General features: G+C 38.6%; 1 protein-coding gene across 4 annotated transcripts in view; it reads left to right on the top strand.

The window, feature by feature from the left end:
* Window positions 1–19,716, top strand: part of Setd2 (SET domain containing 2, histone lysine methyltransferase) — an 83,291-nt gene that overhangs the window by 42,406 nt on the left and 21,169 nt on the right. For 3 of the 4 annotated variants that reach the window (XR_015001665.2, XM_085688900.2, XM_085688899.2), the window contains 3 exons: window positions 12,155–12,203; window positions 12,564–12,744; window positions 14,553–15,222. Coding sequence is in view for 2 of the 4 variants with exons in the window: in XM_085688900.2 (XP_085545026.2) it covers window positions 12,155–12,203; window positions 12,564–12,744; window positions 14,553–15,222 (900 nt within the window). In the remaining 2 variants the exon portion in view is untranslated. Of the gene's footprint in view, window positions 1–1,572; window positions 1,856–12,154; window positions 12,204–12,563; window positions 12,745–14,552; window positions 15,223–19,716 lie in introns of those variants that run through there. The other variant, XR_015001666.2, reaches the window with a different exon arrangement.

Below are 19,716 nucleotides of genomic sequence, written 5' to 3'. Positions count from 1 at the left end.
CTGCATGATGGAAATAATTTAGTAATGAAGGTAGAGGTAGAAGCAGGTACACAAATGAACACGGGAAAACCATATAAAGCCATTGTTTCATAGAAGAGAGTGCTTATGTAAAGCCATTGGTTTGCTGAGAAATCTCAGATTGTTATAATCTCATCCGTGGTTTAAAATCTGTAAGATGGGGCTGGAGAGATAGCTCAACGGTTAAGAGCACTGGCTGCTCTTCCAGCGGATCAGGGTTCAATTCCCAGTGCCCACATGGTGGCTCACAACTGTCTATAACTCCAGTTCCACTTTCACACAGGCAAAACAGAAGTGCACATAAAAGAAAAATAAATAAAATTTAAAAAATCTGTAAGATACAAGGCTTTTGATATCTTTGTATTAGTTTGTATCTGTGATTGTAAATGTGTGGTTTATTCTCTAGGATGTATGTAGACTGTTTAGATAGAACTGAAATAATTAACCGTACTCTCTGAGCACCCATTGTTCAGTCCTACAAAATAATTTTTTCTTCTTATATTTTGAACTAACTCAAAGACCAGAGTTATTTCACAATAATGTGTAGATTAATGATCTTCTTGACTTTAGGATTACAGTTTTATTTATATTTAAAATCTTAACCGGGTGGTGGTGGTGCACACCTTTAATCCCAGCACTTGGGAGACAGAAACAGGTGGATCTCTGTGAGTTCGAGGCCAGCCTGGTCTACAGAGCAAGTTCCAGGACAGCCTCCAAAAGCTACAGAGGAACCCTGTCATGAAAAACAAACAAACAAAAACCTAAATAAATAAATAAACAAATTCTTAGATTTCATACTTTGTTTTTATCTGAGTTCTTAACATCAAAGGAGTAATTTTTTAAAAAATCTCTTTTTTTAAAAACTTGTTTGGGCATCTTACTGTGAACTGTGATGCTTTGTTATATATTGATGTTGGTGTTGTTAATTCTTCTTTTAATTAGCTTTTACCATGGATGTGGTTTCTAAATTCTGATTACTATTGTCTTTTTAACTTTTAGCATTTGGCTAGGAGTCTGAAGTCAAGAATTGATAAATTGTACATGTTTTAGAGAAACATACTGATTTAATGTGGTTATTGTGTCCCATACTATCCCGGCATTAAAAGAGTTAACTACTTCTGTCTTACTTCACCTATCTGTTCAAGTAAACATTAGCTGAAGCAAAAATGTCTTATTCTTTCACCTTACTAAGCACCTATGGCCAAGTACTGTGTTAGCTACTGATATTTAGTTCATACTAAAAAGCATTGATTGTGAATCTTTTGGCCATTCTAACTCTTCCTGATCTTGTGGGGCTACTATAACATTACTGGACATGCATTCCAGTTGTCAATTTCTGCATTGGATGGAGTAAAGAACTGAACAGGATAACTTCATACTCTTTAATCTTGATTTTGCTGTGAAGACAGACTATAGGGATCATCCAAAAGAAAAAAAGAAAGAAAGAAAAGTAGTCAGAGGGTGGGAGGGAAGGGAGTGAAGCTTCATGAATTACTCTTTGTCCTCCCAGATCTGATGATGATCCCCCTTGTAACTTGAACCATTTCCATCTAGCTTCTCAGGGCAGCAAGGAGCTTGTTAACATCACCAGCTGACCATGTGTCTCCTTTTCTCAACTACATTTTCAACTTCGTGCTGAAGAAAAACGTGAACCTAGCGTGCATTCTGTGAAGAAGCAGGAAGATGGTTGGGAAGTTGGCTGATGCATGAAAAATATAATAGGTGAAAAGAGGACAGAGGTGGTTAACTCACTGGCGCCGGCATTATTTTGGTGCGACCATTGCCAACAATTGTTGTCGTTCCGGGAAAATCCGTACTTCTGGCGAGAAAGGATTAAGTGAGCTGCTTTTTCTATACCTTATATACACAGGATCACTCCCTAGGCTTGCAAGACATTGACTATACATGTTTCTCATAAAGTACCCTCACATGACCTAGCACATTGCACTTACAAACGTGTTCATCTTCACATGCAGATTTACTAGGCTGCATTTTTAGCAGGGCCATGTGCATCTCTTTCTGTGTGAAAGAAGAACTGCTATGTATCATGTGTCCTGCTGAAAATGTAGCCTAGATTTCACAAGGCAAAGCAGTGACTGCAGTTGATAATTATAACTTGACTGGGAAAATCTTCCTTCTGTTGGATCATATGAAAAGGAGGTAAGGTTCTCATGAATTTGGCAGTTTGGATTACTGTTAACATCAAGAGATTATAATAATTAGTAATTTAAGGCTTTCTTTACAAACACTTAGATATAGGATGTACCTTTCACCTTCTGGTCACCTTCGGTAGTTGTTTCTATCTGTATTAGATGATTTGGGAACAGAAGCTTCTTAGAAGTAATAAGTTAATACTTATTAATGACTGCTCTTATTCTTTTAATTCACCTTTTTGTAGATACTGCCTTTAACTTATAAATACACAATTTTAGCCAGGGGTGGTGGTGCAGATCTTTAATTCCAGCCCTCAGAAGGCAGAAACAGGATAGAGTCTGTGAGTTCAAGGCTACCCTAGTCTACATGGCGAGCTCTGACACAGCCTGTCTTTAAAAACAAAAACAAACAAACAAAAAGGACGCAACACTGTTTGGTCAGAAAGCTCTGTCTACCTAAACTGTATGATTTTGAGTTAGTAAGATTTCACTCCACCATTAGTATTGTCTGTAAAAAGAGGTTTGTACATTTGGAACTGAAGTTGTATGTCCTGAGCCTCTGATAAATTTGATAAGTCTAGAGTAAAAGGATAAAGGAGGATATGAGCCTGTATAGGGTTACCTCCAACAGAATGCTGTTGTAGACAGTGCTGCTAAGTTTCTTGCTTGTTTATGCATTTGATTTTGGGTTTTTTTGGTTTTTTTTTTGGGAGCCTGTCTGGAACTCTCTCTGTAGATCAGGCTGGTCTCAAAGTCACAGAAATCTGTCTTGCCTTCCGAGTGCTGGGATTAAGGACATGTGCCACTACTGCCCTCCCCTTGTTTTATTTTGAGAGACAGGGTTCAACTGTAAAAATCCAGATGCTAGGATTAAAGGTGTGTGAAATAGGACTGGAGAGATGGCTCAGAGGTTAAGAGCACTGACTGCTCTTCTGAAGGTCCTGAGTTCATTTCCCAGCAACCACATGGTGGCTCACAACCATCTGTAATGAGATCTGGTGCCCTCTTCTGGCCTGCAAGCATACATGGAGGCTGAACACTGTATACATAATAAATAAATAAATCTTAAAAAAAAGAAAAAAAAAGGTGTGTGAAATAGATATGTGCCACCACCACTCTCAGCAGTGAGCCCTTTCTCCTGCCCCATACATATTTTTTTTAAGGTAGGGTCTCATTATATAGTTCTTGCTAGCCTAGAACTCATTATTCATTGCTTCTGCCAAAGGCATACACCATCATCCCTGACTGAGGTCACTTTTTATTTTGTAGTCCACTTTGTTACTGAAACTACTTTTATCTGAATAGTAGTAGTTCAGCTTGTTTGGTGGTAGCCTGTGATCCTCCAGAGACTGAGGGAAAAGGATCATGAGTTGGAAGCCAGCCTGGCTGCATAGTAAAATGTAGTCTCAGGAGACAAAAGTATCAATTAGAGATTTGGGGCACTACCTGTTTGTTTGTTTTTTTTAAGTGTGGCCGTGCTCCTTGCTTGTTTGTTTATATATTGATTGTGCCTGCTGTAGTGGTTTCTTTCTTTGCCTCAACAACGGGTAATTCACACTTAAACATACTTGAGCCATTGTGTGCGTTATTTGTTACATTGATAGACATCATATTGCTTGACCTAGTAGTACTGGTTTAACTTTGAAGAAGTAAACGTATGTGTGCCCACATCCGTATTACCACATTCTGGCCAGTGCAGATATTGTCAGCTGTTTTACTGACACAGGTGGTACTTAGTGGGTGAAAACTGAGACTGTGCCTTATTTATTTTTCACTTCTTGGATGCTCAGCTATCTGAACTTAGACATAAAAATAGCTGTTCAGAGGCCTCTAAAAGAAGAAACAGGTGAGACTGGGAGAGTAACTCAGTGGTAGAGCTCGTGCTTCACATGTACAGCCTCGAGTTTCAGCCTAGCAGCAAAGTAAATAAGTGACAAAAATGGGCAGCACACTGTGCTGCTCCCTCTTCTTTCTCCTTAGGTTCCTGTCTAGACATGCGTGCCATCTTCAAAGTCCTCTGTTTTTATCATACTCTCTATTCTGTGTGGGGTATATGTGTTTGCACACACATTCATGTGCATGCTTATGCTTGTGCACATGCCATGGTGCACATGAGAAAGACTAGAGGACAAATTATAGGAGTCAGTTTCTCCTTTTAATCAGATCTTTCAGACAGGCAGTTTTTCAGACTTACTAAGACTTAGTTTTTTATTACTTGTTTGGTTCTTTTAACATTTGTAATAAATATATTTCTTCAGTCCTCTAAAGCATATTGTCACTATTTCTAAAAGTATTTCCTTCTTAGGATTCTGTTTTTTTCTTGAAGTTGATACTTTAATTTCTATGCCTTTGTTTTTTATATTTTGTATCTCTTTATCCTCTCCTCTTTTTGTCTGGTCTTCAGCTATGATAGTGGGACTGCTCAGTCTTTCCCTGCTTTTCTTAGAATTGCTGTTGTCTTTAGGAAAGTGCTTAGGAAAAAGGGATTTGGTGGCCAACAAGGAAAAATCTAGCTTTTCAAAATACACCTGCTGACTGGAGAGACGGCTGCACAGACATGAGGACTTCAGCTTATCACTCATGTAAAATAACTGGGACATGGTGGAATTTTCTTGTAATGTCAGTGTGTATGTGAAGAAAGACTGGTTGTGTGCTTGGAATTGGGGCACTGCATGGATCAGAGGCTCACTCGGCTCTGCCATGCTGGACTGTGCAGAGCCCAGGCAGGAACTACCATATTTACTATAGTAATGTCGCAGCTTAAGTTTTAGACTGGGCAGGCAAAGAGGTGTTACTGTATTACCCCTACTAATGGCAGAACTTAAGTTTTTAAGAAGCACTTTTTAAGAATCTCTGACTATACATACTCTGTCTCTTTAAACATTTTACCCCCCCCCTTTTTTTGTCTCTCAAGCCTACATACATTTATCCAACACTATGACCCATTTAGAGGTCTTTTATGTCTGAATCTGTAATTCTTTCCTGTCCAGGAGCACTTCTTAAAAATGGTAAGCGCTTCTTAAAAACTTAAGTTGTGCCATTAGTAGGGGTAATATGGTAACACCTCTTTGCCTGCCCAGTCTAAAACTTAAGCTGCACCGTTATTATGGTTTAATACGGTAGTTCCTGCCTGCGCTCTGCACAGTCCAGCATGGTGGAGCCGAGTGCACTTCTGAGCCATGCACAGTGCACCAATTGCAAGCACACAGCCAGTGTGATCTATACACACATGCACATGTGCACACTGTACATTAACATAAAATATCCTCTTACAAAAAAGATGCCATACATTATTTTGTTCTAATAAATGTTTTGGCTTAGGAATAGTCAGTATTAAGTATTTTTTCATTTTCAGAAAAATTATTTCATTTATGGCCCAACCCAGGGCTTTGTACATGGTAGACAACCTCTGAACTGTATCCCTAGTTTTTCCAAAATGTTTTAGAAATTGTTGCATATTTCATTATAATTTTACTTTTATAGTATATTCCTAGCAGTTCATTTGTGACTTTTGTTGTGGGGAAGGGTGGTACTGAGACTCTGACTTGGGGACATTATGCCACTGAGCTTATATCCCCAACTCATTTTGTAGGTTTTAGTGTGAGACAGGATTTGTCTCACTCATTGCCCAGGCTGCCTTTAACTCACTCTGTAGTCTAGGCTGGTCTTGAATTTTCAGTCCTCTTGCCTCACCCTTCCAAATAGTGAAGATGTTTTACTAAAGTACTATATTGTTCTATAAGAAGCATCCAAGTACTTTTCGAAACTGCTAAGGAAAAAAGTAGGTCCTGCAATCTAGTAATTGTAGGTAACTTGTTCAGATTGTTAGTAACGGGAAAACAGCCTGTTGTGAACGCACACCTTCAAACCTAGGGAGGCAGATCTGTGAGTTCAAAGCCAGCCTGATCTACATAGTATGTTCAGGATAACCAGAACTACAGAACTACATAGAGAAACCCTGGCTCAGCAAAACAAAACAAAACAAACAAACAAAAACCAAAACAAAACAAAAAAAGAGAAGACAAAGTAATCAGCAACAAAAACTTTGGTCTTTCATCTTAGTTTTCTTTCAAATCAACTTGTTTTCCTGTGTATGCTTATTTTGGTGACAATTTCTTACATTACCCGAACTTAATTTGTTTTTTGTTATTGTTTGTTTGGTGTTTTGCTTTGTTTTGTTTCAAGACAGAGTTTCTCTGTGTAGTCCTGTCTGTCATGGAACTTGCTTTGTAGACCAGACTAGTCTCAAATTAAGAGATCTGCCTGCCTCTGCTTCCTGAGTGCTGGAATTAAAGGTGTGTGATACCACCACCAACCCTGGCGTTTTGTTTTTGTTTTAATATAATTTTTAAAATGCTTTTTAGTATTTTGTCTGCATGTATGCCTGTGTGAGGATGTCAGAAGCCCTGGAAGTGGAGTCACAGATGTGAACTGCTGTGTGGGTGCTGGGAACTGAACCTGGGTCCTCTAGAAAGTAATGTTTCACAATGTTGAATTCCCAGTTGTTGAGTTTATATACATGTCTGTAAGTGTTGGAAAATTCATTTAATATTCAAAGTTTATGTTTTATCCTCTTAAATTTTATTTTTTTAAACTTATTTATTTTTATTTTATTGTTTTGCCTGTATGTATGTTGTAAGGGTGTTGGATCCTGGAGTTGAAGACAGTTGTGAGCTGTCATGTGGGTGCTGGGAATTGAACCCAGATTCTCTGGAAGAGCAGTCCAGTGCTCTTAACTGCTGAACCATCTCTCCAGCCCCAAAGATTAAATAATTTTTAGCTAATATGGTGTAGTGCATATGGTTGAAAATTAATGTCTGTGACACAGTATTTCTAGGGTTAGGGTTAGGGTTAGTCTCAGCCTCTCGTCTGTATGGAGGCCTTTTAGCATTGTCTTCTGGAAGGTACAATTTTAAAACCTTACAAATCTAAGAAATGTGTATAGTTTATTCCCTTTTGTTTGGTAGATGTATAGTTAACATATAAAATTAAATTTTCCTTTAGAAAGAAGATACTGGACCTGTCAGTGTGTTTAGTAGTAGAGCATGCATCTGACATGATCAAGGACCTGGTGTCAGTGTCCACCCTACCACCCCGACCTATAAGAAGAAATAATTGTGTGTGTGTGTTTGTTTTATTTGGAGACAGTTTCTTATGTATCTCTCTGGCTGGTCTCATACACACTGTTTGGCAGAGGATGTGAACTCATGATCATCTTCCCTCCATCTCCTGAGTGCTGGGATTACAGGAATGCACCACCATACTTGACTGTGTGGAGCCTAAGTTTTGTTCATACTAGGCCAGCATTCTGCCAACTGAGCTGTAACCCTGCCTATCCAGTGCAATTTCTATTTTTGTAGTTTCTCTGAATCCTATCAGCATGAGATAAGACTGCCTTCTAGCCCATAGCTTTTTTCTTATATTGTTTTTTTTATTATTGAAAATGTATTATTTATTTGTGTGTGCGTGTGCGTGTGTGTGTGTGTATGTATTTGTGAGTTCAGGTACCCATGGAAGCAGAGCTGGAGTTATGTGTAATTCTGAGCCATTTATAATGTGGGTGCTGTTGAACTTGGATCCTCTTCAAGAATAGTACATGCTTTTAACTGCTGAGTCATATTTTCAGCACCTTTGTATCGTTTCTTCCTTTGACCTGGGCTGGATTTCTTTCTTTTTTTTTTTTATGTAGAACTTCTGAAATTTATCTTTTAATTTTTGTTTTTCAGCCTCTTATTTGTTAAAACAAGCCTCTGCATTATAAAAGAATGGGGGTTTTGTGGAGGCAGGTCCATTGGTGAAGTACTCACCTTGTAAGTGTGAGGATCAAAGTCTGACTCTTTGTTCTGTTTTATCACATTTTTAAATACAGAGTTTATTTACTTTTATTCTGAGTTCTTTTGTGTATATAAATTTATTATACCCAAATACAGATGCATTTTCACAAAAACTAGAAATGTCTTGGAACTTAAACACATACCTCACTTTAATAACCGACTGAGATAGTTCTTGTTTCAAGTTGAAGATAAAACATTCAGGTAGACATCTCTAAATTTGCCTTCTGGATTTTCAGAAATATTGTAGTGTAATAAAGATTAAATCAATTTAAGCTTTGATTCCAGGCAAAATCTGAGTTAGTTTATTTGGAAATTTTTCTACTTAAATAAAATTTTTTATGGTTTAAAGCAAAACCAGAATGAAAATGATAGGTAACTTTTCTGTCATAGAACAGAATTCTAACACTCTGGAAGTAGTGGCAGAAGAATGAGGAGCTCAAAGTCATCCTCAGATATACTGAGTTTGAGATTAGCTTGTACTATGGGGCATTCTGTCTTCAAAAGACAAAAAGGTTTGTGTTTTGTACAAAATTTAGGCTTGAATGATCTCAAACTAGGATTGTTACTTAATCTTTATTCTTTTTTACATATAATATACATACAGTAATAACTTCTTCTTTAGCAGTGTTAAAAATATATATGAGAATCAAGTTTCAGCCGTTCTTCTGGGTGTTGGTTTTTTAAAACAGTCTCAGGTAGCCCAGGTTTGCTGGGAACATGCTATGTAGCTAACGTTACTTTGAACTTTTTTAAACATCCTGCCCCAACCTCCCAAGTCCTGTGATTACAGGTGTGCTGATTCACCAATTCCTAGAATTTCTGCTATGCTGTGAATTCCTTTGTGGCAGGTAGTGTATATTTTAAGTATTACAAAATAAGAGCATTGGTATATGCTTTTAGGCTGTAGTTGATACTTTTGTTTTCTACATCAGCAAACTAGATTTCTACAGGTAACTATCTTCAGTTGGTTACCACCCTACTATTTGAGATAGTTTATGTAATATTGTGTGGGTGATTTTTACAAATGAGTAAAATTTACTTGTTAATCTACCTAACAATTGAGCATAACTACCTGCTGGACACTGGTGCTAGAAATATCGCAAAGAGAGACGTTCTTGGCTCATAACAGTTAGAGCTAGAGTGTATATGTGTGTGTTAGTTGGGAGTACTTCCTAAGTGCTAAAGAAATGAAAAAAAATGATATCTAAATATTGGATGGAGTGAAGAAGTAAGATTCTTTTAGGCTTCTCTGAGATTAAGGGTTGAATGCAGAGCCAGTCTCCTAACCCACAGAGCTGTCTTATGTGCTGGTCTCCTGGCAAGAATGAAGAAAGTGAAGTGGGTTTTGTTTGTTTGTATTTTGAGACAGGGTTTCTCTGTAGCTTTGGAACCTGTTGTGGAACTAGCTCTGTAGACCAGGCTGGCCTCAAAGTTACTGAGATCCACCTGCCTCTGCTTCCCTTAGTGCTGGGACTAAAGGTGTTCAATGGACTCACTGACCTATGACTGACATCTTTCCCGGTGGACTTTCTATTAGTCAGGCTGATACATTAATACTCTTCATTTACCAGATAAAATGATCCAAAGAAATTTCATAGTTGTCTTCACAAGGCTGTTTTCTGCTCATCTTTCAAAATATAATGGGACTTTGATACCATCCATTTTCAGTTTTAGGAGTTCAGTCTCCTAATGCATACATTGAGAAAAAAAGTAGATAATCCATTTCCATGTAGTTTTGACTTCAAAATGGAAGGTGAAGTTATTCAGCTCCCAATCTTGGGTAGACACTAATAAACTCGTTCTGTTTACTTTTAGGTTGTACTGCTCATCTTTACAACAGTTAAATTATCAACACTCAGTGCTAGTAGTTTATTTTGTGAATGTAAGAAATCTGTTTTAAACAACAAACATGTAGTTTGGGCTGGAGAGATGGCCCAGCAGAGAAGAGAATGTAGAACCCTTGTTATCTATACATGAACCTTTGATGTATCTATTCAAAGTATTCTTTATGAATGAACACGTCAAATTTTTAGTACCTAGATTTATATAGTATTTTCAAATAGTTGTTCAGATTAATTTACAGTACAGATGGTTGCTGATAGCAGCTTTACTTTTCCTCAAGTTTGGTTACTTGGTGGAATGAAGTAACCAGAGCTGAGAATGTCAGCTTGTCCCCTCTTGCCTTTGTCCCTGATACAGTACCCACAGCTAGAAACTGACAGCTAGATGATTGCAGACATTCCTGAGAAGAGAAGGGAGTAACAGATTGAAATATATCCTCTCAGCAGGCAAAAGCTGCTCAAGATGAAAGAGAGCTCCCATGCTCTGAGCCAAGGGCAGAAAGATAGTTTGTTCTCAGAGGTTTTCTTGCTAGGAGCCCTCAGGACTTTTAAGAAAAGCCCGTAAGTACCGCAGTAGTCCTCAGCTTTAACTGTGTGCATCACTTATATCGGGAGCTTTTTACAAGAAGGATTTCTGAAACCTGCAACTCAAGATTGTTTGTCTTGGGTATTGCTAGTACAAAAGACTTCTTGGAATCATTGTGCATCTGTAGTAAAGAACCACAGTTCGGTGGTGCATGCCTTTAATCCCAGTACTCAAGAGGCAAAGACAGGCAGATCTCTGTGAGTTTGAGGCCAGCCTGATCTACAAGAGCTAGTTGCAGGACAGGCTCCAAAGATACAGAGAAACCCTGTCTTGAAAAACAAACCAGTAATAAGTAAGTAAGTAAGTAAGTAAATAAATAAATAAATAAATAAATAAAATGATGAACATGAGAAGGAGGATTCTAGGGGCAAAGAGAATGGAGGAAACTACATTTGTGCATTAATCTCAGGGCCTTACTATATGATTCTGTAGACCTCGAACTCATGGAAATCCACCTGCCTCTGCTTCCTGAGTGTTGGGATTAAAGCCTCATGACACTACTCTCTGCTTGAATAATTCATCTTCACCCTTCTTCAATTGTGTAACATGGGCTGTTTCTCATTTTCCTCGAATATTACTCTATCTAACTATAATGTGAAATGAGTTTAGTTTTCTTGGAGTACATTCTCAAAATTGGGTTACACAGATGGCAGCTAGACAACATGGATGTGGGTAATATTACACAACTGTCCATGGGAGAGTATTGTTATGTGTCATTGAGAATGTGTAGACTTGTCATTGATTGGCTTACTTAACTCAATAGCCAGGTAAGAACTTGTGCCCATGTACTACCAGTGTGGAACTGTCAGACCAGCAAAGCATAATCTTCGAATTACATAGCAAGTATATGTATTTTGAGGCATAAAAACATAGTTAACATTTATCTTGATCAGTTTTGGTATAATACTAGATGCCATTTTGGGAGTATTGATGAACTAATAGTGTGCATCTTTCTCTCCCCCTCTCTGCCTCCCTCCCTCCCTCCCTCCCTCCTTCTCTCTTTCCTTAGCAGTCCTATGAAAGTAGATAATTTGACCATTAGCAGGATTTTTGCATCCATAGAAAAATACAGTGAATTGCCCAGTGTGTCCCAAGACCTTGAATTTTTTTCCTCTTGCATGGCGAAGAATGTGGCGGTAGTGGAGCCAAAGCATAGTTCAAAAAGTGGAATGTGTGCCTGGGGTGTGTGAGAGACCGTGGTTTTCATCCCTATGCTGACCAGCAAGAATTGTCTTTATACATGTAATTTTCAAAGTATTTTGAGTTACTTCTCTTATTGGTCTTATGTCTTATTGGTGAGACATTAGAATTGTCCTTATTAATATACTCAGTAAAGAAATTATAAATGACTTCTATTGTTTTTTGCAGGAATCTATATACATACATACATCCACGCAAAGGGCATTCAGGAACTAGAGTTCTCAGGAATTATGTTCTTGTCAGAATCAGACATTTATTCTGCTGTGTTGTGAGATTATGCAACCTTGGTAAATGTAAAATATATACATCTTCTTTTGCTCAATTTTATACGGCCAGGCCTTATTTTATTTAAAGTCAAATGCGTTAAATTTTAGAGAACAATTAAATACCGACCAATCTGTTTTCCTTGTAGTGTGTTTTCCCTACTTCCCCATACCTTGATGTTATCATGAAATCTGTCAATTTCAAAGCACCCATCTCTTTATTTCACACTGTTAACTCGTCTTCTCCCACCCCCCACAGGAGGTATATCGAATTCCAAAGAAAAGTCAAACTGAAAAGGAGAGCACAGGTAGGTTGAAGAATACATCTGTAGGTAGATTTATAAGAATTCTTTAGGTAATTGAGGAGCCCTTGGGGGTCTGCAAAGGGTGATCTTGAACTTTTTCAGGATCAACCTTTTATATAGTAAATTCAGTCTTTCCCTTACATGTGAAATCTTGCTTAGCCTCAGACTTAGAATAAGGAAGTAGGAATTTGGTTTTGATTTCTCAGTGACAAGCAACTAAAAATTAGAACCTTTAAATTCAACATCAGGACTAAATAAGGGGAAGAGTTCATACATTTGCTATTGGATAGAAGTTTTATTATATACATGATGTGTTACTTTCCAACTAAAATAAACTTTACACATAATAACTTATCCCTCTAGTAACTGAACGAGGAAGGGATGCTGCTGCCTTCAGAGATCAAACCATTCCAAAGACTCCTAACAGGTCGAGAGAAAGAGACCCAGACAAGCCAGCTCAGAATAAAGAGAAAAGGAAACGAAGGGGCTCTCTCTCACCACCCTCTTCTGCATATGAACGGGGAACAAAAAGGCCAGATGATAGGTAAGTGTTAGTTTTTCTTATTTGGGCAAATCCAAAAGTTTCCAAGTCAGATACAAAGAAAGACATGAAAATGGAGTGATAGACTGGTGAGATAGTAGGTAAAGGAGCCTGCTGCCTCATGATCCTGAGTTTGATCCCTGGGACCCACATGGTGAAGAGGAAGCCGTCTCTTTAACATCCATCCACATTTGTGCTGTGGTGCACATAAAGACATTACTTGCATACTAAATAGAGTGGAATAGACTTCTCTCTCTCTCTCTCTCTCTCTCTCTCTCTCTCTCTCTCTCTCTCTTTCTCTTTCTCTTTTGTAGCAGGACTTGTTGGGAAAAGAAGGGTTTCAGGGTTCAGAAGAAGAAGGATGGAAATGGGAGGGTGCACAACTAAAATTCACTATATATGTGTATGAAACTTTCAAAGAATTTTTTAAAATAAATGGGGCTACAGAGATAGTTCAGTGAGTAAAAATACTCAATTTTAGCAACCTAAGTCCCTCAAGTTGTTCTCTGACTTTCAAAACTATATTATGGTGTGCCCACTCACACACACATAAAATAAATATATGGAAGAAAGGTTTATTTAACAACAACAAAAATAAGTATTTGAGTTAAGACTGGGCACAGTAGCATATTGTTGTAATCCCAGCATTTGTGTAACAGAGGTAGGATTGTTGAAAGTCCAGAGCGAGCCTAGTCTGCATAACAAGTTCCAGGCTAGCCAGAGTTACACTGTGAGACTCTATCTCAAAAGGTCTGAAAACAGGTTGTTTTTTTTTTTCATAGTAATAGACGTGAAGATTAATAGAGTTTTGCAATTTGTATTTAACCTCATATAGTTGTATTTTATTTGTTTATTCATCTATTTTAGAAAGGATCTCACTCTGTTGCTGTAGTTGGCCTAACTTACTAGTAATCCTCCTTCCTTAGCCTCCTGTGGGCTGAGATGACCGGTGTCAGCTACTACTCCTGGCTTTTTGTATGGGTGTTGAGGATAAATCTCAGATCCTCCTGCTGTACAGCAGACACTTTTCTGACTTATTCTTGGACTTTAGGAGCACTGGATTAGATTGATATTGGACTATTTCTTTTCTGGTGTCACTGTTCCTTTTCTTCTCTACGAAGAAATAGGTTTCATCATGTTGAGGTTTTAAAATTTCTATATTTGTGCTTACAGAATCAGCCTCAGCTCTAAAGAATAGGAAGCTGGTGTAACTAGTCTTGAGAGTAGAGGTGGCATTATTCAAGTGTTGGATTTCCTGGGTTTCTGTTCTGGCTGCCAGGTTCTTTTTGTGTTTTATGGTTTCCTGCGATTGAACACAATGCCTCATACATCGTAGACACTGAGCTATATTCCCCAGCCCAGTATATTTTAAAGATTAATTTTTAAAAATACATATGTGTGTGCACACATGCAGGAACATGAGTACCTTTGTATGCCAGAAAGCATTGGATCCTCTTAGAACTGGAGTAGTTAGTTATAAGCAGTTGTGAGCTACCTGATAGGGGTGTTTAGAACTGAACTCTGGTCCTCTGCAAGAGCAGTATGGGCTCTTAACTGCTGAGCCTTCTTTCTAGTTCCCTTGTTTTGGTTTCGTTTGTGCAGTGATGGTGTTGAATTCAATCAAACCCTTAATAACAACTCTCGTTATCTAATTTTGAGTATGACTTTTAGCCAGTGCCAAATTAGACTTGATGTGGTTAGTGGTTACTTCATAATTTGAGAAGAAATATCAATGTGTGGCTTACTGTTTTATAAGTCTTTTGGTTATATTCATGATTTGGTAATCTTTTGTGGTATTGTTTTCTTTGTAGATATGATACGCCAACTTCTAAAAAGAAAGTACGAATTAAAGACCGAAATAAACTTTCTACAGAGGAGCGCAGGAAGTTGTTCGAGCAAGAGGTAGCACAGAGGGAGGCTCAGAAGCAACAACAACAGCTTCAGAACTTGGGGATGACATCACCACTACCCTTTGACTCTCTGGGCTATAATGCCTCTCATCACCCCTTTGCTGGCTATCCACCAGGTTATCCCATGCAAGCTTATGTGGATCCCAGCAACCCTAATGCTGGAAAGGTGCTTCTGCCCACACCCAGCATGGACCCTGTGTGCTCTCCTGCCCCTTATGATCATGCTCAGCCCTTGGTAGGGCATCCTACAGAATCCCTTGCTGCCCCTCCATCAGTGCCAGTGGTGCCACATGTGGCAGCCTCTGTGGAAGTTTCCAGTTCACAATATGTAGCTCAGAATGAAAGTGTGGTACACCAAGACTCCAATGTTCCTGTAATGCCAGTACAAGCTCCAGGCCCAGTACAAGGACAGAATTATGGTGTCTGGGATTCAAACCAACAGTCTGTCAGTGTTCAGCAGCAGTACTCTCCTGCACAATCTCAAGCAACCATATATTATCAAGGACAGACATGTTCAACTGTCTATGGTGTGACATCTCCATATTCACAGACAACTCCACCAATTGTGCAGGTAACTAATTGGAACCTCTGTTCATATTTTAAAGCTTGTTAATGCCATGATAATTGAATCTGGTTTAAGAGAAAGCCTGCTGTTGTTGATGACCTGATTTCACTTGAGATGCTAATTAATCTGATAAGAAGGAAAAAGTGATGTCATTGATTATGTTGTTTGTTTCCTGGTGCTAATGATAAAACCTGGGACCTTATGCATGAACTCATCAAGCATTCTCCCACTGAATTATACCCCTAGACCTTGGATCTATTGTATCGATATTGATTATCTACTATGTAAAATGTTGTGGGGGCGTGGAGACTAATAACTTTTTTTTTTATCAAGACAGGGTTGATAGATAAATCTTTGATAAATTTTGATAAATCTTGCCTGAAGACCAGAGGCAAAGCAAAAGCCACTAGAGGTCAGGCAATGGTGACACACACCTTTAATCCCAGGATTTGGGAGACAGAGTTGGGTGGAACTCTGTGAGTTCAAGGCCACTCTGGGCTATACAAGATCAGTGCAGAAACAAATCCAGGTGATGGTGGCTTGCACCTTTAGTCTTAGTACTAGGGAGTCTCATGCTGTTAGTCTCAGCACTAGAGGAAATATAAAATGGGAGGAAAGAGAGGCTTAGTCTTTTTAACCTACTATCGCCCAGCCTAGGTAAGACTTCTGTAGTGGCTTGGCTGCTCTGTTTTTCTGGTTGAACCCCAATTTCAGTGTCTGGGTTTTTATTATTTGTGCTACACAGCCTGTAGCCCAGCCTGTCCTCAAACTTTGTAGACCAGACTGGATTTGAATTCACAGAGAACTGTCTGCCCCTGCCTCCCAAGTGCTGGGATTAAAGGTGTGCGCCACCACTGCCCCACTGAAGACTAGATGTCACAGTTCGCATGAGTGAGGAATTTAGAAGCAACTGAGTTTGAGTGGTCTGGATCAGGTTCCATGAAATTAGAGTCAAGCTATTTTCAAGGTCCGTAGTCATCTAAAGGCTAGATTAGGAATGGAGGGTTCACTTGACAGCCATTCACAACCAAGGCTTCCCAGTAGAATTACCCACAGTTCCTATCACTTTATTTTATCTGTTCATTACAAAGGGTAGGTAGAGTGTGTGCATGCCAGGAGGTGGGAATCACTGGAGAGTCATCATCATGTAGGCTTGACCACTGCAGTCTATAATGAAAATAACTTGTGTTGACATAATTGTAGTTTTCAATGCTAGTCACTGAATCTAGCTCCTCACGGAATTCAACTATATATGCTTCGAGTTTCTCTAAGAATGTTTATCAGGGAATCAATAAAAATACTCCTTTATTTCTGTGCTGAGGGAATGAATAGCTTAGTGGTACAGAGTTTGCCTAACATGCATATAACTCTGGTTTTGACACATTATTCTGTAGAAAAAGAAAAAGTTCTATCCCATTTTGGTTGCTGAAGTGTTTAAAAGTCTAAGCTACAGCAATGAAAGATTCAAGACTCCTCGGGGCAGGAGAGATGGCTCAATGATTGAGATGACTGTTCTTCTAAAGGACTAGAGTTTAGTTCCTAACGTCTACGTCAGGCAGCTCACAACTTCCTGTAACTTTAGCTCCACCTTCTGGACTTCAAAGGCACAGATCACAGTCACATATAAATAAATAATGAATATTTAAAATACTCTGAATAGAATCTGGGCACAGTTGATCGTGCTTGTATTGTAATATTAGCATTGTAATAATATGTAGAAGGATGAGGCAGAAGACTTTCATGTTTAAAACTAGCTTCCTAGACCTTGTCTTAAGCAACCCTGTAAGATTTCATAGTATAAATCTAATTGGTTTTATAGTAGTTTTTTTTTCCAAACTATCTTTTTTCATTATACATACCAATTCAAGTTCCCACTCCCTTCTCTCCTCCCATTCCCTCCACATATTCCCCATCCCACCCCCATCCATTCCTCAGAGAGGGTAAGGCACATTGCTTTGGGGAGGGTCCAAGGCCCTCCCTACTATATCTAGGCTGAGCAAGGTATCCATCCAAAGAGAATGGGTTCCCCAAAAACCATTCAAGTAGTAGGAATTAAATCCTGGTGCTTTTCCTATCTACCCCCTATCCTTCTAGTGAGCAAGATTTCTTTTGGGTTTAATTATTAGTTTTAGTACTTGGAGCCGGGCAGTGGAAGCACACATCTTTAATCCCACACTTGAGAGGTGGAAACAAGCAGATCTCTGTGAGTTTGAGGCCAGCTTGGTCTACAATGCAAGTTCCAGGACAGCCAGAGTTGTTACACAGAGAAACCCTGTCTCGGGGGCGGGGGGGGGGGGGGGAGACTTTTTACTTCCTTTTTAGTCTTTCATTATGCCCCTATCAGAGGCATTTTTAGTGACTCCCTAGTTTACTTTCTATATCCTTGAGTAGTAGGTAAATGGATTCTCTTTCCTTCTCCGTGAAATTAATTGATTAGAGGTGATTTAGGGGTTTGGATAATGAGAAACATGTAGCGTGGTTGTTAATGTATATTTTGAATCCCAACTATCATTACTGTATTTTGGGAGAAGTATGAAATGGCAGAATGCCTTTTGCATAAGATGGTAGATAGTGATAATGATGCATTTCTAAAGGTTTAGGTCTGTGACGTTCAGACCTGTTATCTGCCATAACAACACATGGGGTACTGAGAGATAGAAGTTGTGATACTCTTGATGATACAATAATCCACGATAAACAGAAATGTAAATGTACAGATTCATCATTTATACTTGTTTTGACATTTGGAAAAATTTGTTATAAACTTTTTCACTGTAGTTTTTCACATTAAACAAAAGCTCAGCTTTAACAGGTCATATAATCTGTAGCTGTCTTGACATTTATGAGTGACAGTTTTATGAGTGACAGAGTTACACTAAGACCACATTTTACTTCAGTGCTTTAAAAGGCTTTTTTTTTTTATATAGAATGTTACTCAGCAGTTTCCCCTTCTATTTGAAATAGGACAGAACAATTGTGTTTTCCCTTATATGTTTTAACTTACCAAAATACCAGAAGCAAGCTGTTAGCCAGGGTGGTGCATGACACACACACGCACACACCCCTCTCTTTAGGTGCCCGGAAGTTATCCCAGAGTGTTTTATGTTTCAAGCAAGCACTCTACCACTGAGCTACAGCCCCAAACTTCTTTCTATTTTTTTTTAATTTTAAAATAAGTCTCATTAAACTGTTCAGGCTCAAGTCATACGAAATAGCAAGCCAGTCTTCTCAGATTTCCCCAAGTAGAAGAGGTTTTTAATTTTTTTTTATTGTTGTTGTGTTGGGGTTCTTCTCCCCACCCCCCAACAGGGTTTAACTGTGTAGCCCTGGCTGTCCTGGAACTCACTATGTAGACCAGACTAGCCTCAATCTCACAGAGATCCACTTGCCTCTGCCTCCCAAGTGCTGGGATTAAAGGCGTGCGCCACCACTGCTTGGCAAGTAAAGAAGTTTAACACTGATAAAATATTATTCATGTCTCACATATATATGTATACCTATTGCATTATTTAATTTAAACTGAAAACCAGTTAATAACTTCTTAAAGTTTGAAGTACTTTTCTGCTAAAAGCTTGTTCAGGGTGTGTGTGTGTTCCTAAATAACATCTTGCACGGTCTGTATGTAACTTCTATATTTATTTTCAGATTGATATGCTGAGGCAGTAGCTTCATATAGGTAGCCCAAGGTTGCTGCCTTCTGCCTCAGACCTACTAAGTACTTCCACCATATTCAGCATTTTTTAAAGCCAATACCTGTCATTGATACTGATTATTTGCATCTGCAAATGATTATTAGCTGACTTAGACAGGGAAAGAAAATATTGAACCTGGGAACTGGTTCATACTTTCTTTAACTATATCTTCTAATAAATGATATGATTTGGGGTGATTATTTGGCTCAGGAGCTGATATAGTCAGCATTTTCTTAAACCATCTACTTTCGGAATTATTGTCTTGTGAGATATTCTCATTCTTTAAACATTGCTTTTGCATTTAAGAAACAGGTCAAATTTGGCACCTGATTTTATAAATTTAGATACTGCTATCTGAAACCAGGGGTTATCTTGTTGCTACTATTTGGAACCAGTCTGCAAACTAAAGAAACACAGCTCTACTCTGTAGTAGTCAACACTTTAAAATTTTTGCAACAGGCTAGAAAACTGGCTTAGTGGTTAAGAGCACTTGCTCCCAGAGGACCTGAGTTTGGTTCCCATCACCCATGTCAAACAGCTCACAGATGCTTGTGACTCCTATTCTAGCCCTTGAAGATCCCAGCACACACACACAGCATTGATTCATGCACATAAATAAAAGTAATAAAAATAAATCTTTAAAATTTCTGCATAGTAAGCCGGGCTTTGGTTGCAAACACCTTGAATCTCAGCACTTGGGAGGCAGAGACACGCAGATTTCTGTGAGTTCAAAGACAGCCTAGTTTACGTAGCAAGTTCCAGGATAGCCAGGGCTGTTTTAGAGAGAAAGTCTGTCTTGAAAAAGAAA

This window comes from Myodes glareolus, chromosome 4 (assembly GCF_982192425.1).
Source record: "Myodes glareolus chromosome 4, mMyoGla1.1, whole genome shotgun sequence".
Classification (NCBI taxonomy): domain Eukaryota; kingdom Metazoa; phylum Chordata; class Mammalia; order Rodentia; family Cricetidae; genus Myodes; species Myodes glareolus.
The sequence above is the reverse complement of the archived record's forward strand: the minus strand, read 5'-3'. Positions and strand labels throughout refer to the sequence as shown.